At 33.9% G+C, this 20758-nt stretch overlaps 2 protein-coding genes and 1 long non-coding RNA gene across 3 annotated transcripts; 1 reads left to right on the top strand and 2 right to left on the bottom strand.

Moving 5' to 3' along the window:
* The first annotated feature begins 6972 nt into the window (after positions 1-6972).
* Positions 6973-13339, top strand: LOC144854103 (tectonic-1-like). Its single transcript, XM_078711988.1, has 12 exons — positions 6973-7313; positions 7938-8058; positions 8480-8586; positions 9105-9241; positions 9695-9806; positions 9903-10021; positions 10250-10654; positions 10939-11057; positions 11444-11593; positions 11829-12003; positions 12261-12404; positions 12558-13339. Exons 1-12 carry the CDS (start codon positions 7010-7012, stop codon positions 12792-12794), a joined length of 2130 nt encoding a protein of 709 aa, XP_078568114.1. The 5' UTR covers positions 6973-7009; the 3' UTR covers positions 12795-13339.
* Positions 13340-13558: 219 nt separating this feature from the next.
* LOC144854104 (40S small subunit processome assembly factor 1-like) lies at positions 13559-15954 on the bottom strand. The gene is made up of 6 exons (XM_078711989.1): positions 15824-15954; positions 14945-15252; positions 14366-14515; positions 14039-14125; positions 13880-13932; positions 13559-13765 (listed from the first exon to the last, which is right to left on the bottom strand). Exons 1-6 carry the CDS (start codon positions 15897-15899, stop codon positions 13606-13608), a joined length of 834 nt encoding a protein of 277 aa, XP_078568115.1. The 5' UTR covers positions 15900-15954; the 3' UTR covers positions 13559-13605.
* A 167-nt stretch (positions 15955-16121) lies between these two features.
* On the bottom strand, positions 16122-17069 carry LOC144854161 (uncharacterized). Its single transcript, XR_013614519.1, has 2 exons — positions 16699-17069; positions 16122-16634 (listed from the first exon to the last, which is right to left on the bottom strand). It is a non-coding gene; the product is annotated as an uncharacterized LOC144854161 (long non-coding RNA).
* Between the last annotated feature and the right edge of the window lie 3689 nt (positions 17070-20758).

Raw genomic sequence — 20758 nt, 5'->3', positions numbered from 1 at the left:
AAATCAAATAATTAGAGAAAAAACAAGACTGTGGTATTCATCCGCGCAAGGCAATTCATTTTGAAATTGGCGCGAAAGTCAAAATACTAAATCTTCTGCTTCGTCTCTGAACCACTCATCATAACAATAAGAAATATCGATTTTTCGTTGTCATCACAAAAACATAGATTAAACATTCATTTCAATTAATGGAATTAAAATACAAAACGATATTCATCCCCTAGTCAACGAATCGGATGTGATTTATTAATTCATGACGGAACATGGGCCGGTATTCATTGGTGGGGGTTTTTTTTTAGATTAGCCGACATTGCAAGAAGAGGGTTTTTTTGTTGAAAGAAATGCCGTAAATTGTGTGAATGCTACTACAATATAATTTTTGAGAGATTCCCTACCAATTTGCCAGCAAACGAATACAATATATTAAGAATAAGATGGACTCACAGTGCTTGGAAAACTGGAAAAACAACTTCCTTTAGGCCTAACTAAGGCCCATTCGAAGTTGACTCAGCTACCTGTTTTTTAATCAAGTTATTCACTTCATGTAAAACCACAAAACATATTCACCTATTAGCCCTATAAAAAGACAAATAGAAAGACGCGATTAAAACCCGCAGTATCGGCCTACTTGGCTTCCGGTTCCTATTGCAGTTCCTAAATAAAATAAATGACAGTGATTTGTAATACCGGTTACCTGGCAGACGGGCTGGTAGAAAAACTTCCGATTCCTATTTCTGTAAAGGTTCCTATTTCTAAAGAGTTTTTCCCACTATTTTTTTCAAATAAGAGGTTGAAAAAATCTAAAGAGAGATATTTATAGGGTTATTTATTAGGTTAATGTAGGAAATAGGTAAGCTATCTTTTCCTACCGTCATAAATTATCTGTAATCCCTGCAATATTGTAAAATATATTTATTGCTGAATAAATGTGAATGTCATAAATACTTAATGAACTGTCATGATGCATACATGTGTATATATTTCCTACTTTGCTTTGGGGTGTGAATTAAATGGATCTGATAGGCCTATAGTCACATTTTTATTAAAAATATTAATATGTAGTGCCTACGGTACATCAGTACTTTTCTAAAAAGATCTTGTTGTGCCAGTATGAGGGCGCAATTCACAGTTATTTTGATATTTCAATGAGGTATAATTCAGAGCGTCATTCTGACGACTGGAGCATTCTCTACTTCTCTACGGAGCGCCATTTATGCCTTTATTAACTTCAATAATAGAAATAGTACTACGGTAACTGCTCAAGTGGACCCAATTTAGCACCAGGGTAGCACAGTGATATAAAATAGAAATAAAAGTCACTACTTTTAATATCGTTTCGTATATACTCATATCACAAACTGGCAAACAGAAACATCTTGGCATTCACATTGATTCAAATTTATCTTTTTCTTTTCATGTAAATAAACTCCGTTCCAAACTGGGCTTGTCCATCTCCATCTTATCGCGTGCTCGGTCATTTCATTAATAAACACACATCCATACTCCTCTATAACACTATAATCCTCCCACACATTGACTATTGCTGTAGTTTTTTGGTTAGCATGCATCTACAACTGGGCTGCCTGTCAGTGAGAGGAAATTTGTCGTCCCTTTCCCTAAAACTTAAACTTTTAAGAACAGCTTCATCTCTAGAGCACCAATATACCTAAATTTGCTACCCACCAAACTAAGAAATGCGGTAACAATAAATAATTTTAAGTCTGCTCTAAAAAAATATTTAATCCCAAAAGAAAAAACTCAACGTTTTGTATAATAGTATTGTAGGCTATATTTTTGTATTTAAGTACATATATATTATATATTTTTATATTTTTTTAACATAGTTTATCCGTTTTTCTTTTTCCATATATTTTTTTGACTGTCTGCATATGCTGTTTAGGGTCACCCTCACAAAATAAGGTTTAATAAAAAAATAAAATAGAAATAAAGTCACTAAATTTTAATATCTTTTCGTATGTTAATACAATGTGCTCAAGTGGACCCAATTTGGCCCCAGTGGAGCACAGTGATATAAAATAGAAATAAAGTCACTGAATTTTAATATCTTTTCGTATAAAACACTGTGCTCAAGTGGACACAATTTGGTACCAGGGGAGCAGTGATATAAAATAGAAATAAAGTCACTCAAGTTTCAATCCTTTCGTATGTTAATACACTGTGCTGAAGTGGACCCAATTTGGCGCAAGTGGATTTTTTTTAAAATGGAAAATAATGAATATTGTTTTTCTTTTATTTTGAAAGAGAGATATTTTGAGGATTGTAAATGGAATGGAAGTGGACCTTTTTAAAATCAGAAACAAAGTTGCATGGCATTCATTTCATTAAATAGACTGCCATAAAACCTCGAAAAGAAGCCCATGTGCTCCTTCATTTTTAGTACTCTTGTGTGGGCTTCTTTTCCACATGGAGTTCTTTTCGAGATTACTTTTGCAAACTAAACGAGGGGAACTGCTAGCTTTCCGCCCGGAAAATATTTTATTTACATGATTTTAAAAATCTTCTAATGTAAATAATAATAGCATCAAAATTTAACAGTGTGGCGTGTTGACCGCGAATGACTAACATACCATCTTCACCATAATACACCTGCACAGACTCATTTGCATAACAACGCACGCACATACCAAACTGTTTAAAATAGAGCTACAAGGTACCCGAAAATGACATCTATTATGTTTTCAAACAACATGCATAAGAATCTTCAGTACCCCACCATGCTTGGGGCTGAGCAAAGACAATTTTGAAAAAAAGAGCTGTATACAGTAGGTTCCCGCCCGAAAAAAATGGCGTTACATGATTTGAATGAAACAAACTATGAAGACTCACCAGGACAATATTATATCAGCTTGTCCCCGGAAAGTGCACCTATTCATTGAAATATAAAATTAAATATTAAGTTTCCAGTACTAGCCCATCCATGGTTGAGGCAGAGCAATGAAAATAGAGCCCAGAAATGCACTTACTTATACTTATTACTATACATAGTCACCTATGATAATTATGATAATTTTAAAATTTCAACTATCCAGCCAGATGCGACTTCAACATTTTAGGTGGGGTTTTCTACTTTAAAACGACTTCGTATATGCCTAAGGCCTAGCCCGGCGGCGGAATTAGTCTAAGCTTCGAAATTGAAAAAAATCGGCATCTTTGCAAATGTTCTATATTTGATCTTATTTCCCTATCCATTAACCCCATACAAAAACCATCGGAGACAAACTATCTGTTTAAAACATGTTTATTCTGGGTATCACCTGGCCCGGGTTCGAACCTCACGGATATTTTTTTATGAATATTGGTTTTTTTTTAAAGAGAGATATTTGGAGGGTTGAAAATGTCAGGCCTAGGCAAGTGGACCTTAAATCATAAACAAAAGTGTATGGCATTCATTTTTCCATTAAATAGAGACCATATACACCCCGAATGTTCCTCATTTTTTATTACTCTTGGGTACGGTGGCTTCTTTTCAACGGATAAGCTTATTTTCCACATGGGGTTCTTTTCAAGATTACTTTTGTAAACTAAAGGAGGAGAGTTTCTAGATTCCCGCCCGGAAAATTGTATCTTTACATGATTTGAATTTCTAATAAAGATTAACAAAATAAAAATTTAACTTTTAAATTTAATTTTGTGGCGTGTTCACCGCGTAGGACTAACAATACCATCTTCCGCATTACACCTGCACAAACTCATTTGCATAACAACGCATGGCTTACCAAACTGTTTAAAATAGGTCCTCAGAAATGACACCTATAGTATTTTGAAACATGATATATAAGAGTCTTCACTACCCCACCATGATTGGGGCTGAGCAAAGACAATTTTGAAAAAAATATTTATTGAAATATGAAATTAAACATTAAGTCTCCAGTTAAGCTCACCATGGTTGGGGCAGAGCTAAGGATGAAAGCTTAGTCCCCGGAAATGAAACGAAATATAAAAGTCTTCAGGACCAGCCATACAATGGTGATTGTTTCCCAAGTGTGAGACATGCAATGCACGCGGCCGTCACGGTAATTCAACAAAACAAAATTATGAAATATAAACAGAGTTGGCACACAAAAGCCTACTTACTAATTTTAATATTTCTATAATTTAGAAAACAATTACAATTATCACCTTTGATAATTATAATGTTAAATTTCAACTATCCAGATGCCAATTTTAGGTTGGGTTTTAAAAAACTTGACTTCATATGCTTCAATTTCGAAGATCTGCTTAAAACATATTTATTTATTTATTCTACCATAAACTTTTATTCACAACATATTAGTAGGCCTACAATACAATATCTTGCATGAAACGGATATTGGTAGATAACGGTAGAATTATAATTCTAATGTAAAAGATTAACAAATAAAAATTGAACAGTGTTGTGTGTTGATCGCGAATGACTAACAATACCATCTTTCCCACAGCACATGTGCACACTCATTTGCATAACAAACGCACGGCATACCAAGCTACGATGAGATAAAATTAATTCTCTTCTAAACACGTAACGAAGAGAATTAAATCCCTTTTTTTTATATTAAAATAAATTGAGGGCGCTAAACATAAAATTTAAACCACCGAAGCAGTTTGCGAGAGCCAAAAAAAAAAGATGGTAAATGTGCTCTCCCTGCCTCAGCACTAAGGCCCTGCCACAGCCTTTTGGGGTCGTTCCCACCACATCACCAGATGCATTGATGTTGTCGCCTCATGATGTGTGGTGGAAAGGGGGACGTATGATCTGTGAACCCCAAACACAGTGGCCGCATGCCTTTAACTCTATTCCACCGACCAGCGTGGGAATCGAACCCACGACATACGTGTTGTTAACACGACGCTCAGACGACTGAGCTAACTGATCATTTTGGTTTTAGCAAGATTAATAGGATATTTATGACGTAATGATGAATTACGTAATACACGTATAAATAGACTATTATCAGCTTGTCATTCATGTACTTGGTGGCGTAACGGGTAATGCTCAGGTTTGAGTGCTATCGGCTGGGGTTCGAACCACCTCAACGAATATTTTTTTTTTATGAATATTTTTTTTTTTTTAAAGAGAGATATGTGACACTGTATTGTCGAACATGTAAGGTAGGTATTCAAATATGCTTAATCGATGTAACAATACTTTAAAAATAATAATTCATTAATTCTCTTCTTTTATTATCTCGTAAAAACTTTTATTACAATTCCTTGGAAGTCATTCTAAGAAATAATACATCACCTGAAACCTGTAATAATTGTATAATATAATATATTACACATTTTCTGTATGTAGTAGGTTTAAGCGTATACACACATTCTCACGTGTACACATTCAATGTCCGTACGTATACACTTGTTGATGTGTATAAACGCACACCGTCACTGCGTACGTATACGCCTATGAATGATAGCCTCGTTATGAAGACGTGTCACATGACAAACGTCTTCAAATATTCACAAACATTCCACCAATCAACTTACGGATATCCACATTCTATTGGCCTACATAGTCAATGTCCGCACCTTTTAAACGAACGAGGACAATGCGCACACATTATAATGACCGCCTCGTTATGATGACGTGTCACATGATTAAACGTAATAAATATTCACAAACATTCCATCAATCAACTTACGCCTACCACAACCTTGTGTATAGGTGTTTGTGACTGGTCTAAAACGCTCTTTTCCCCCTAGGGTACCGTAGCCAAAGAAAGAGCACCAATACTATATACATCATTTGGCTACAGTCATTGTACACATTAGTGAATAAAAAACATAATATAATATGGTGGGTTAATATATAATAAAACCAGACCAATTAATATGAAAGAACACATTTACAAATAAATGCATCATATTACATATACCGTTCACAATCGAATCTAAAGATTGAAGTTAAAGTACCGTATTATTTAAAGATATATTGTCTCCCGGAAAAAAAAAATTTTTTTAATACTCGGAAAAAAAAAATTTACCTGAAAACATTTAAAGCAAAAATAGTCAAATTGGTTGAATTTAACCGTTTATTTTGTCTTTTTATAGGTGAAAACATTGTTTTGGAGTTTTTCTTTCTACGGAAAGTTTGATTTTAGTAATTTTCATTGTTCATGTCTTTGGGGGATAATACATCTTTAAAGTATAATTTTATATTATTTAATAAGCGCTACATTATTTTCTAGAATATGGTCAACATAATGTGTATGCATTTATACGTCATATATTATTTTTTTATAAAATATATTTGTATATATAAGAGGCAAATACCAAAACCATGATTCAATCTATTTCACTTTTTTTTATTACCGAAAGAAAAATTATAAATCATATTTTGTAATGATTCTTTTATATAGTACCATATTGAAATCAGTAGTGTTTGTAGTGCTAAATGTTTATACATGGAGGCGACTTAAAAAAAACTACAAAAAAAATAGTTATATACGAAAAGATATTAACATTTAGTGACTTTATTTCTGTTATATCGCTGTGCTCCACTGGCGCCAAATTGGGTCCACTTGAGCACAGTGTATTAACATACGAATGAGATATAACATTTTAGTGATTTTATTTCTATTTTATATCACTGTGCTCTCCTTGTGCCAAATTGGGTCCACTTGAGCACAGTGTTATTAACATACGAAAATATATTTAAATTAGTGACTTATTTCTATTTTATATCACTGTGCTCCACCGGTGCCAAATTTGATCCACTGGACCAGTTACCGTAGGCGTATTTTTTTTTTCCAGGACGAACGTTGGCAGAAATCATGAATAATTCATTACCTTAATTATTTTCTATTATAAAGAATAGGAAGATAGCTGATCTACTTACGCTTACCGTAGTACTATTTCTATTTCTGAAGTTAATAAAGGCATAAATGGCGCTCCGTAGAGAAGTAGAGAATGCTCCAGTCGTCAGAATGACGTTCTGAATATACCTCTCTCAATTCAATCTCTATCGGTTGTTTACAAACATTTTTCTTTTTTGTGGGAAAAGTGCGTCGCTATGGCGAAGCAAAACCTAGGCATACCTGAATTACTTTTATTGGTAATAAGCCTAGGATGTACGTTTATTTTGTTAGTAAATAGTCAGAACATGAATTCAACTACAAATAGTACCGATAATCCCAATATTACGACAGTTGAGCCTAGCATGACGAGTGACCAGCCAACCACCGATGAGCCAACGACCGATACTGCTGGCGGAGAAACGACCTCGGTCCCGGAGCCCGTCGACCCACAACAACAGACAACACCTACTAGGCCTGAAGAAATGTCTATAGAATACAGTACAATACAAGCAAATACGGGTTAGTAATTACTATTATTATTGCCTTGAGCACCTATAAGGCTAATGATCAATGTTATATTATATTCTTAATCTTTGTATTTTCACTGTCACGCTGCTGCTCTCTAGCCAGCCACGTCCCATGAGGACTACTCATTCAGAAGCTAAAGCAAGCAGCAGTTATAGTATCTAAGGCCGACAGTTTTGCGACTTTGTAAACTCAACTATAATTTATAGATCCTAGCTGCTGGACCCAAAAAATGTCTGTGAAAAGAGAGTCTATGAGCGCTCACGGTTGAACGATTTTAGATTCTCGCCCTTTGATTGGTTGACGCGAATCAACAGACTGGGAAGAATTTTCTCACTTGTACGCGGCCGTGAAGTCATGTTGTCTCTGGAGGGTATTCAGTTGCATGGCAACAGGTTGAGGTCACACACACACAGCACATTAAAGTTAAAAATTGACCATATTTTTGCAAATAATTAATCATAAATATATATCTGAAGAAAGAACAACGATTAATTTTAAAATGTCGAGCAGCGTTTTTTGTAAGAAATATTTCTTGTTTAATATTATTAATGAAAAATAGTTTTATTTTTATTGTTACTGGCCATTATATATTTAATATCTGTTTTGATTCTGTAGATATTGGGCCATGTACTTGTGATTTGACTGGCAATGCTTGCGATGTGAATTGTTGTTGTGATTCAGATTGTTCTGCTGATGATATCTCTACCTTCAGTTTCTGTAACAATCAAGATTTAAGGTAAAAGACCATTTTCACATGATTCTATATAACATGGTTAAAAATATAAAATTCCATCAGTCACTTAGATTCCCTTTGAGAATGAAAAATCTGAAAACCAAACTTTTCCAGTCCCAGGGACGGATCTAGGATTTTTTTAACGAAGGAGCGCTAACATAATATTTTTAATATATGGTATTAATATGATTTAGTCTGTAAAAAGTAGATGTCAAAAAAGTAATTTTATTTTAGCGGTCAAAGGTGAAGCATGGATCTGCCTGACCAGAGCTTTTGAGCCAGCCCAATGGTGTCTAATTTTGTGTATTGTAATTTGAGTAGCGCCCTCAAAAAGTCCTGCAAATGAAATTATATAACATTTTTCACAAATAATATCTTTTTCACATTCTTACTATTCTTTAAAATTTCTCTTTATAATTTTTAGCAATGAAGATAGAGTCTGTTTCTCAAAAGAAACAATTTACAACATCAACAATGACGAAGTAACAACAGAGACTGTTGGCGGCCTATTCTGTATTTATACAGATAACTGTAAGAATCATACAATACAATACAATTGTATTATTTCAAATTCATTTGTGGTAATACAATTTCTTAAAAAACGTTTAAAAAGTATACAAGGCAAGCGCAATCACAACAATAATAAACAAATCTAAAATATGGTAAAAAACAAATAAATAAAATCAGAATCATATTGCACAGCATTATCTTTTCTTATTGTAGAATCTAACTGCAGTAAGAATGAATGAATGATTTATTATAGTGCTCAGTATTTATTATTTAGTTGTCTGGTATCACAACATTTTAAAAAGAGCATCACAACAAAATACACACAATATTGTACACTATTTGAACATATTTGTAACTTTGATAGATAGATAGATAGAAATAATGGAAGTTTGCATGAAAAGTGCACACAATCCAAATGTGTACACTGGACATCCATCTTCTTGTTCTACCACTACCAGAGCTGTGCCCATATTATAGCTTTAATATACATTGTTCCTGTTTTAATTCTCAACTACTTGAATTATGTTTTGTTTCTTCAGATGAAGATCGTAATTATTACACAGTTCCAGATACAGTGGACAGTATTGACACTTTTGATGAACTTGTTACAGAATATGGATCTTATAACTTTGCTAAACAATCAGAAACTAATGAAACATTTGGTGATTACTATAAGGTAAGTCTTCCTTGTGATTACTATAGGGTAAGTCTTCCTTGAAACCAATGTGGTATAGTAGCTTGGTGGTTAATATTCTTGCCGTCCAATCTCAAGCTCAATAGCAAGATTATTTTTACCCAGGCTAGCCAAAGTTTTATTGCCATGGGCAATACATTCAGCTACTTTGGGATTCATACAGTATGGAAATAATAATAATGTTCAATTTATATAGCAAAAAATACAGGGCGTATCTAAGTGCTGAGCATTACAATCAACAGAAAACTTGAAACTTGTCATGTATTATAATATCATAATTTATATTTAATATTTGTACTGTACTTTACTGTACCCTCTGAAGCATAAGAAATAGCACGCCTCAGTGATTATTTAATAGGACTTTTCATACTATACATTAGACTCCTGTATTATATTATGAATGTTTATGAATGGATATTTTTTTTATTGTTAAAGTATGGTGATAAAATCTACACGTTATTTGAGGGAGTTAAAGGAATTGCTCTGGGGTACCTTGGTCTACCAGCTTTGCTTGTCACCAATGCTTGTACTGATAACAACCCTGCCAGTAAGTAACATTATATCATATTCAATGTACGATAATCATTCAAGGTAAATTTATTCATTCAAAGAAATCTGTACAACACCCTGTTTGTTTCAACAGGATACTTAGTTGATGAAAACACAGAGTGCGTTCGTACGGTTACCGACCTTGCGACAGAATGCCAAACACTGCCCTCTTTGTCGAGTTACTCGTACTACAATGAAATTAAGATTGTCGCTGTAAGTCGTTTGTTTTTTATATCTTTTTGCTTGCTAAGGAATTTATAGAGCAATTATTTATATTCACTAAAAAAAGTTTGTTTTATTTCTTTTCATTGGTCAGTTGTAAATTTCTTTTAAACTTTTCATTGGTCAGTTGTACATTTTTTGAAAAAACTTTTCCTGCTGAAATAAGGAATCCATTTCAGGACAAACTTAATTTGCTTTTGTGTTATATTTTGATTTTAGGTACCAGCCTATATTCGAGATATGTTTGTAAATGTAACAGATTATAATTTGACAACAGTTTTCCCTGTGACAACAGACGCTCCCAAGGTTAACGCATCGACGCAGACACCAAGTACGACTCCAAGTTTGTACTCCGGAGAAGAGTTTGTTCCGATTCGATTGGCGCAGCCATCATTTTGCGAGAATCTTCTTGATATACGCACTTCCTGTAATATTTCATCTTTTCAAACGCCGACATACAACAATGTTACAGAGACTTGTAGCAACGTCGTGACAGAAGTTCTTTATACCATTACCCATAATGCCACTGATGGTATAGTTGATGCTGAAGTGTTGTTTGTTTTATCAACTGTGAATGCTGAAAGTTTTCCACTTTTACAAAAGTTCTCAACAAGCTTTGTGAAGGTATGTTTACTGAATCAATATTTTATGTTCGTTCTTCTTTGGTTTGCATGCCATATAAGCTTAGTTTACTAAACCAATATTTCTGTTTATTAACCAGTCATTAAAATATTTAAAAAAAAGTTATTTGTAAAATCTGATTACCGATTTAAACAAAATGTAATTTCTTGCTTTAAAAAGTTATCATTTGTTTTAGTAAATTGTTTCATAATTCTTGAAATAAAATAAGTTATTTGGGGAAGGCAAGGAAGGTGAATATAAAATACTAATAAATACTTATCTTTCAGTTTGATGAAGAGGATGTGTTTGCTAGGAGTGGTAACCCCGGGTACGTGATTGGTGAACCACTTATTGCTGGTAATCTTACATCGTATGAAGAAAGTGTAGATGAGGGTACCGAGGAGGTCTACGTCAAATATCCTTTACTTTAAAATGTATTCAGTTTCATTATACATACAGTATGTAACGCCAACACCATTTCAGGGGACACACTCCTACAGTATTAAGGGTAAATTGTGTTGGGTTCTGAATAAAAGTATAGTTATGCAAGCAGCAACAACTACATCCAGGAGAAACAATGCATCAAAATCAAACAGTTAAGCATAAAATTTGATTGAAATTTAATTTGCCATCCAAGTTGAATAATGAATTTTAAATTTGACTTTTTTGGTTTTAGATAACATTTAATTGTCAATAATATTTGAAGTTTTCTTTTTAGGACTGTGGACAAGTGTCCCTGAATAGGGTGTCCCAAAGGATTTTACTTTTTTTTATAATTTGTCTTTAACTAACATTAATTACATATGCAATATCATTAAGTGAAGACCGCTATAATCGTATGACAGTGGTGACCGCTACAGCAAGTGGAACTTGCTCTTCAGATCCAGACTCGAGAATACCGGTTGTCTTTGGAGAGGATATTCGATCAGGTTGCCTTATAAGGTTAGGTTCTTTCTAAATTCTCAAATAATTTCATTTGGAAACGTAGTAATTACGTTTTATTTCGTACTTATGTAATTGTACTTGAGTGTTCTTGTCACCCCTTTGCCAACCATTTTAAGGATAAATGGTTGAATTAAACATTACTAACTGTACTATCTGTTGACTATTCCCAGTGTTATCGTTCTCAGATGTCAGTGAGGCAAGGCAACTATCTTTTTACCATTTTCTATTTCAGTGTATCGTTCTCTGATGTCACTGAGGCTTGTACTGCAATAAATGCCATAGCAAAGCAAGCACTTGCAGGTGAAATGCCACAATCTATGTATGTTGCAATGTTTGGCAATTCTGATGTGGGAATTGTAGGAGATTGGGTTCCAGTTATTATCCAAGAACCGGTTGCTGAACCCACAGTAAGAAGTTCATTTTTAATGCAAGTAAATTGACCAATCATGACGCAATGGATCATCATCCACCCTTGTCTTGATTGGTTGAATTATGTTAAGGTTATTACTTAGTCAAATACCTATAGCTTTTACCATTATTGGTATCAGAAATACACTAGTAGCTTTTATTTTGAGTAGTGTATTTGATGTTTTGATCTTTGAAATTAGTGAATTAAGTCACAATCAAGTTTGACTTTTTACTGTAAACTTCCTTCATTTTCTAGAGCATCGTGGCAGGACAATGTGATAATGTCATTCTGTCTTTAAGCATTGAGATTCTGTATGCTAATATTGGTTCATTGGCTAATCCACAAGCTAAAATTGTTGGAGTTAAGTACACATTCATTCCGGGTAAACTTACATACCAGGTAAGAAGCAAAATCATTGTGAACTAAAATGGTCGATTTCCATGTCTATCTACAGTACATGAGAGTGAAATTGTACTCCGTGTAATACCGTCTTATTTATTGATTTATAAGAGTAAAAAGGATATAAGCAGAACTTGTAATTTTTGTTTGCAGTGTGTAGGACCGTACTGCCAGGCTGGAACTGAGAATCTAAGACAGAAGTACGAGATAGCTAGTTCGGTAGCATTCCTTGACGTTTCAACCTATCCAGACGCTGTCCTTGCTGAAATACCCCCGTGGAAAGTGGAACTGCCCAATGATTTTTTCTACCCACTCTCAACAGCTTCTATACTACATGTTCACATCTTAACTATTATGTTATTGTTGATGGTTAATTTGTTATGCACCTGAAATCAGAGATTGAGACTATGATGTGAAAATGCGGTCTAATGAAACCAGAGGTATCGGTGCTGCGAAACGTAGATGGTGTGGCACCCTCCTGGTTTTCAGGCAGTTGGTTTAAAACAAGTTAGGGAATGGTTGTTCTAATGCAGAGATAGATGTCTATATAACAACAAGGCGACAGAACATTATTCTGCTAACAACAAATGAGTCCAGATACAAGTGATGGACTAGATACTGCAGGGTCAATTATTATCAACTGTGTAGCTCATATTAACTACTGAGGCACAAATTTTACTTAAACAACTCCAATTTTCACTCTCTTAATTATAAGCCTTGATACTTTGTTAAGTACAATTAAGAAACTGTATGCTGTAGTACCACAACCAATATATTGTTAAAAATTAACATTTTAAAGAACTTTTGATCAATGTTTGAATGTTTTCTGGTAACTTTTTAAATGTTTAAAGAGTTGTTTTATCAACATATTTGAAGTGTCAGTGTCAGTTTTGAATTCACTTCCTGTTTAAAAACCTTTTTATATTATTTTGAAATATGTAAATTAAGAAACCACCTTGATTATAATTGGTCAATGTTTTGCCCTACTCTGAAGTAAATGATTGTATGACAAATTATTGAGGATTCTTATTTAATATTCATTCCTATTTTTTTTTATTAAACTGTGCAATTAACAAGGAATGAAGAATAAAACAAAATGATACAGTACTTTTTATAAGAATTTTGTAGAATAGAAAAACAAACCATTTACAAAATAAAACTTGTATAGCATATATTTGTATTTATTATTTATTTTACAACATTATAACTTAATATGACTGTTTTTATGCATTTTGGATTTACTTGATTTGATTTTTAAATCTTTTTTCGAGACAATCTGCATACCCCTCCTGAACTTCCCAACTTGCCCATCAATGTAAACACCTCGTTGTTGAGTTGGATCTACCCAGAATCCTTTGTTCCTGAAATGTATCAATATAGGAGATGTTAATATTAGCTTGATTTGTTTTCCACTATAAAAAAAATAATAATTAAGTTCTCATTAATTCTAAAGACAAGTCATAAATGTTGCTTACTTCAAAACTATTTTCTCTGGATTCTTTCTTACTTTGATTCCCAGCTTACGGTTCTGCGAGAGAAAAAAAAATACTGGTTAAAATTCAAGGTAAATTTACCAAGGCAAAGCATTGATTCCAGGGTCCTATCACAATAGCTCCAGGTCAAAGCATACTTACAATCTCTTTTTGACTAGCTTCAGTTTCTCGCTCTTTTTTCCTAGTTTCTATTAGTTGTTTGTAATTCATATATTCTTTTTTCGGTGCCTAGAAAAAAAAAATAAAACATGATCTTCATACGCACTTTTTAAACATTAAACAGGCACATGTGATATTTAAACAATTTTTAGAACTGTGTAAAGCTCTGTCTACACTATCAAACTTTATGTGACAACAGAAAAATGTGATGTGCCCATATATGGACATGATGATGTCATATCACTACCATATTTGGAACATCACACTAGTTTAATAGTGTAGACAGAGCGCTTAAGAACTTCTAATTACCTGAGCACCAAGCCTGATCGCTCGTTGCAATTCCATTTTTTCTTTGTCTTCGTAATCAAATCCACTGAGACCAAACTGATGAACGTCAATTTTAGCTTTCTTCAAACTCATGATGCCAGTGTTCGAGTCCATTGCTACCGTGTCTTCATCCTGTGTACAGAATTAATAAGCAAACTTAACTTTTAAAATAAAGTGCAAATAGTTCTAACACAGATAATGTTTTTATAAAGTAATATTTATCCGGATTTCAATGAGCAAGTGCAAGCAAGTGGTAAATTTCACACACAAAACAACTTTTTTTGAGAATAGCTAAGAGCTTGAGAATGACATATTTTATTGTTAATTCTAACATCAGACGTCTTAATGTTTATTGAAATTTGTGTTTTCTTTAATTCTACAACTTAATAAGTTTTATTAAATTGACAATGGGATTACATTTAATCATACCTGTGTATGTTTTCTCTTTGATGGGTCATTACATTTAATCATACCTGTGTATGTTTTCTCTTTGATGGGTCATTACATTTAATCATACCTGTGTATGTTTTCTCTTTGATGGGTCATTACATTTAATCATACCTGTGTATGTTTTCTCTTTGATGGGTCATTAAAAACAATCACTTCTACTTCTTTTTGTGTTTTGAGTTTCTTCTTTCTTTTCTTCTTCTTCTTGTGTTCTTTTTTAAAATGTTCCGATTCTTTGAACATCTCAATTTCTTTGTCAAAGTCAGTAAATTTGTGTTTTTGCGTTAATAAATCGTTATCATTTGTTGTCATGGTAGTTGATCTTTTTTTCTTTCTCTTTTTTGACTCATTTCTTTTATCCACTTCAACTGCATTTTTCTTTCTTATTATTTTGCTGGAATCATCCTCAAGTAAACTATCTCCTATAAATAAATTTAATCAAATGAAGGTAAGGACCATTTTGGTTGCTCTGCGTGTGAATTCATTTCAGTCAGTTCAGAGGTCAACTATCTACCATATAAAATTTTCTAATTATTATTTAAATGCCCGCCATTCAATATCATGTTTTCAAAAAGTGCAAAATAAATATCATTACAGTAACTATGGCATGATGGATGCTGGTGGTAGGGAGGATGATGCATTGTTTGTATTTTTAGACTTCATTAATTTATTAATAAATTAAAAATAAATGATAACATTCTGATGATTATATTGGTTGGTTCCTTAGTTCATTCTTTTAAATTTACTGGATGATAACGTCGATGCTGTTTATAACATTTACCACTAAATAATAAAAAACGTTTTGGGTCGAAACATCCCGGATTCAAGTAATCTGGCTCTGCTCTGAACCGCCGCCGACCCGAGCTAGACTGTAGTGTAGTCAGGCCTACTACCAGGGGGCCTACACTAAAACAGTTGTTTATCCTATATTAGATAATATTTAAAAAAATTAACAATAGAAATCAAAACATAATAACTGAATTATCAATTTACCATAAGCATTTAAACGTTTAAGAATTAGGTTGGAAGTATGTTCGTCAAATAGTGACGTGTCTTTTTCTGAAGTCATTTTAACGGCCAGACAGCATACACAACATGTGTTGTGTGACGTGCGATAAATGGCGCTCCCCATGTGTTAAAAAGAGCGAACCATTACAGATTACGCCCTCTGTTGAGAGATAGTAGTGCACACATCTTTGATATCTGGGAAGAACTTATTAATATTATACAAAATACATAGCTTATAAAACACTATACTGTAATTAAAACAAAAAATAAAAGCACACTCTCATACAATTCATGATCTTTTATTATAAAATGAATAATACAATCAGAAAATGGAGGAGACAAGTTACCTGCTGTGCTAAAAGTAAAAACACAACAGTGTATGTATAGACCTGTATAGACATAGTCAATAGTGACTATGATGTAGATAAGCAAATACTATATTATTAGGCCAAATTAACAAAAGAAATCTTATTTTTGTTAACTAAATACAAAACAACTCTTAATCTATTAAATCGTATTACCATCATATTAGATCAATTCACTACTTGTAGTATATTTTACTATTGCCATATTATTAATTATTCTAATGGAATGTCTAAATAGTCGAACATAAATAATAGCAATAAAAATATTTTTTTCAAATTTATCTAAAAGAACAACTATAAAATATGAAATAACATAATAAAGCATATAACATAAAGCAACCATTAATAATAAACTCATGTTTCCTGGTTATGGTAGGCTTTCATGTGACCCAATACAGTAATCTAGTTAGGCCATCATGTGACCCGGTAACCTTTTAATTAGGCCATCATGTGACCCGGTAACCTTTTAATTAGGCCATCATGTGACCCGGTAACCTTTTAGTTAGGCCATCATGTCACCGGGTAATAATCTAGTTAGGCCATCATGTGACCCGGTAATCTTTAGTTAGGCCATCATGTGATCCGGTAATCTAGTTAGGCCATCATGTGACCCGGTAAACTTTTAGTTAGGACATCATGTGACCCACTAACTTTGCTTTTAACTGTGCATTGAATACTAGTTTATACTTGACATACTTTAATGCGTTATAACCAAACTGTCACATTGCATGCAAAGGTTCTTATGATTCTGCAATAATGTTTTTGTGTGTCTTAACTGGATTTCTCATATCATCGTCATGTTTTCTATTTTCACCATAATGTTGATATTCATGATTGTCATCAAATGCTGGCTGGTGACAATGTTACAAACTTTCCATAGCATCACAGCTACCACTTTCATTACAACAAAAGAACACACAATTTCCTAAGCAGTTATAACAGACCAGGCCCAAAGCAACGCTAAAGACTATTGTACATATGGTGCAAGGGCGTCTCTCTAAAAAGAAACTTGTTAGATAGAGAATGATGAACATTGCGTGGCTGTGAAGCAAACCAATATTGACGAAGCCTAGCCCAGTTTTTGGCAAAGGCATCAGAAGTACGGGCAGAAGCCATTGTAAACAGTACATGATGAAGGCTTCCAGTTAGATACTCATATCTTAGTTATTTGAATGATAATGAATTCATGCAGAGTACGTTCATCATTGAGCAGTTACATGGTTCCTAATTTTAATCCACTTGGACTTGGTATTCCATTAGTTTGTACAGTTGTGAGTACTGTATGTATTATTATCTGTTAAAAAAAGAAAATAATTATGGAATATGACTTATTTATTTATGATGATTTCTATATTAGTTACCTAGTCTATCTACTATTACTAATACGATATTGATAATATAGGCCTAGGCCTATTTTAAATATTAACACACCAAAGCTATCCTTTCATTTCAATCAATTTAATATTAACATTACCAATACAATACAGTACTACTGTTACTAACATGACAACTTGCTTGGGCGAAACGACCATTTGTATGTTCAGATCTAGCCTAGCCTACACTTCTCCACTAGCTAGGCCCAGGGCCTAACTAAGGCCTAGGCCTAGGCCTAGGCCTATACTAGAGGCCTAATACTAACAATTGTATTAGCTAGGCCTAGTACCCTAGTTCTAGGGCGGCCTAAATCTTTTATGTAGACTTGGGGATGGGGAATCTAACGATAAATTATTTAAAATATGCTAGGCCCAACCTCCACACCCCTGCCCACCCTGTTGTGTATGCGCTCTCATAACAGAACGAACCGACCACGCACGTATCATCGATCCTGTACGATCCGAACGACCAAAGGTAAATTAAGGATTATTGCAGGCCTGTGATTGGTCGAACGTTATCTAGCCTATGATGACGAAATAGACTCGCTCACTCAGTGTCAAAAGTGCGAGGAGAGGCATGCAATTCTTCCCTCTCAGGGCCGGCCCTAAAGCGTGGTTCCCACTAGCGACGCAACGCAACAAGGACGTAACGCAACGCAAGTGAATTGACCAATCACAAGCGATGGCTTATTCGCTTGTGATTGCTAACTGTCTATAACTTCGCTTGTCATTGGTTAAAACGCTTGCGTTGCGTTTACGTCCTTGCGTTACGTTCTAGTGGGAACCAAGCTTACGGTAATTTATAAACATAAACAGCGCGCGCAGCGCAGCGGCGCAACACACACAAATGCTTAACTACTAATATTAATATTTGTACAATAGGCCTATTCCTAAACAATAAAATATCAGTGATAATACCCAAAGTTAAATTGGAATGTTTCCGGCGCTCTTTTATTTATTCTGCTTGTATTTTATATAATGTATTACCTTCTGTTTTGAAAGAATGTACCAATATTAACTCGTTTAAATTTAATTTTAAAAAACACATTTTATCGTAATTGTCTAATTGAATTTTTTTTTTTTTTGGATAATTATTTTTTTATATAATAGTTTTAAATTTAAATGTACATAGTAGATTCGTATTAGTTAAGTATAGTTTTATATATTTTGTCATTTTTAAGAGGGCCCCTGAATATCAGCTGGCCTGCGGGTTCAGCTGGAAGGGTTACCCTCTATAAATAAAGTTGAAAAAAAAAAATAAATAAAAATAAAATAAATAGGATTTAGTTTAGGGCTACCACTGTGCGCTATAATACCCATTGGTTAAAGCTACAAGCTCTGTCTACACTATCAAACTAGTTTGACAAAAAAAAGTGTGATGTGCCCAAATATGGTAGTGATATGCTTAAATATGGTAGTGATATGACATCATCATGCCCATCTATGGGCACATCACATTTGTTTGTCACTTTGATATAGACAGAGCTTTACATTCACTCGTTCCTGGTTGCAATTGAGCCAACGCTAATTTGTGCATTTTATGAAACAGGAATAGGTGCCACGGCAAATTTCGAGTGTGGAGGTGGGGGGATGGGTGGGCATACAATGGCATAGCGATCTGTAAAATGATAGATTGTGATTATATTTGAATGTAAGGAATGCACGAAGACGCATTTATGACGGTTGAATCACAAAGAGCAAAGATCGCAAATTCGACCACTGTTTCTATGGCATAATGTTCTAATTCTGTATACATTGTTAAAAAGTCAAAATTATACCGGCCATAGATGGTGCAAAAATCATTTATTATTTTTTTATATTTAGATACTTATCAGAATACATTTTATGTATTTTCGTTACGTATATAGTATATGTTCTCTCTCTGTGGATATTTATCTGACATAAAAGAATGAATGAATAAATTTATCTTTTTTCTGCTCGTATTTGGAATGATCTGCCACAAGCTATTAAAGAGCGGCAACATCAATCGGTATTTTATATATATAGATTTTTTATATTTTTTTTATTATTATTACTATTTATATTCAATTAATTTAACCTTCTTATTATCAAAATATTATTATTATATATTTCAAAATACAAGAAAAATGATATTGATTTTGCATAAAAAAACCGTTGAGATTTGAACCGTACCTCCGGGTAAAACCGTGAATACTCAAAACAGATCATTATCCGTTGCGCCACAGAAATACACGACTGGAAAGGTAACAAGTGATAGTCTATTTATACGTGCCTATATTACGTAATTCATCGTTACGTCATAAATATGCATATTCATGACCGTCGTCTTGAGGGAACAAAACTAGTATTAGTTTTACTTGGTTATGCATCAGAGGGCCGGATAGCTCAGTTGGTAGAGCGTCGTGGAACACGATTATCGTGGGTTCAAACCCCATGCCGGTCTCGGTGGAAAAGAGTTAAAGCTACGCGAGCTTCTGTGTTTGGGGTTCACAGATTTAAACGTCCCCCATTCCACCACACATCATGAGGCGGTAACATCACGGCATCTGATGTGTACCCAAGGCTGTGAGAGGGCCTTACCGTGCTAGAGGCATGGGAGCACAACACCATTTTTTTTCTTCTGGCTAACCACCTTTTTCGATCTCGTAAAATTTATGTTTAGCGCCCTCAATTTTAAGAACAGCCGCGTTATATTATGTCAAAAAGATGGCGCGGATCCTTGGCATGGCATGAAGCTGACCCGAAAATCTAAACTCACCTAAAACCTGTCATATCTGTATAGTTAAAATTAATTATCGTAGGCGATTCATTATTGTAATTGTTTATAAATTATAATATAAAAAGTATAGGCGCTTGTGTGTGGCGCGCTGTTTGTACGTTATAATTTTGTTCTGTTGAATTATCGTCGTGACCGCATGAATTGCATGCCTCGCTGGCTCGTACTTTGGCAACATTATGGTTACTCCCTTGGGTTCAAATATATTTAGCATTCAAACTTTAAGTAACAAAAAAATGTGATTTGCCAATTTATGGACATGATGATGATCACTACCATATTTGAGCATATCACTACCATATTTGGGCACATCACACTTTTTTGTCAAAATAGTTTGATAGTGTAGACAGAGCTTAAGTACCAATTTAGTGAAGCAGATACAGACAGAAAAGACACAAAAATGATTTATAATATTTATTTATTT

The sequence above is a fragment of the Antedon bifida genome, chromosome 10 (assembly GCF_963402885.1).
Source record: "Antedon bifida chromosome 10, ecAntBifi1.1, whole genome shotgun sequence".
NCBI classification, from domain to species: domain Eukaryota; kingdom Metazoa; phylum Echinodermata; class Crinoidea; order Comatulida; family Antedonidae; genus Antedon; species Antedon bifida.
The sequence above is the reverse complement of the archived record's forward strand: the minus strand, read 5'-3'. Positions and strand labels throughout refer to the sequence as shown.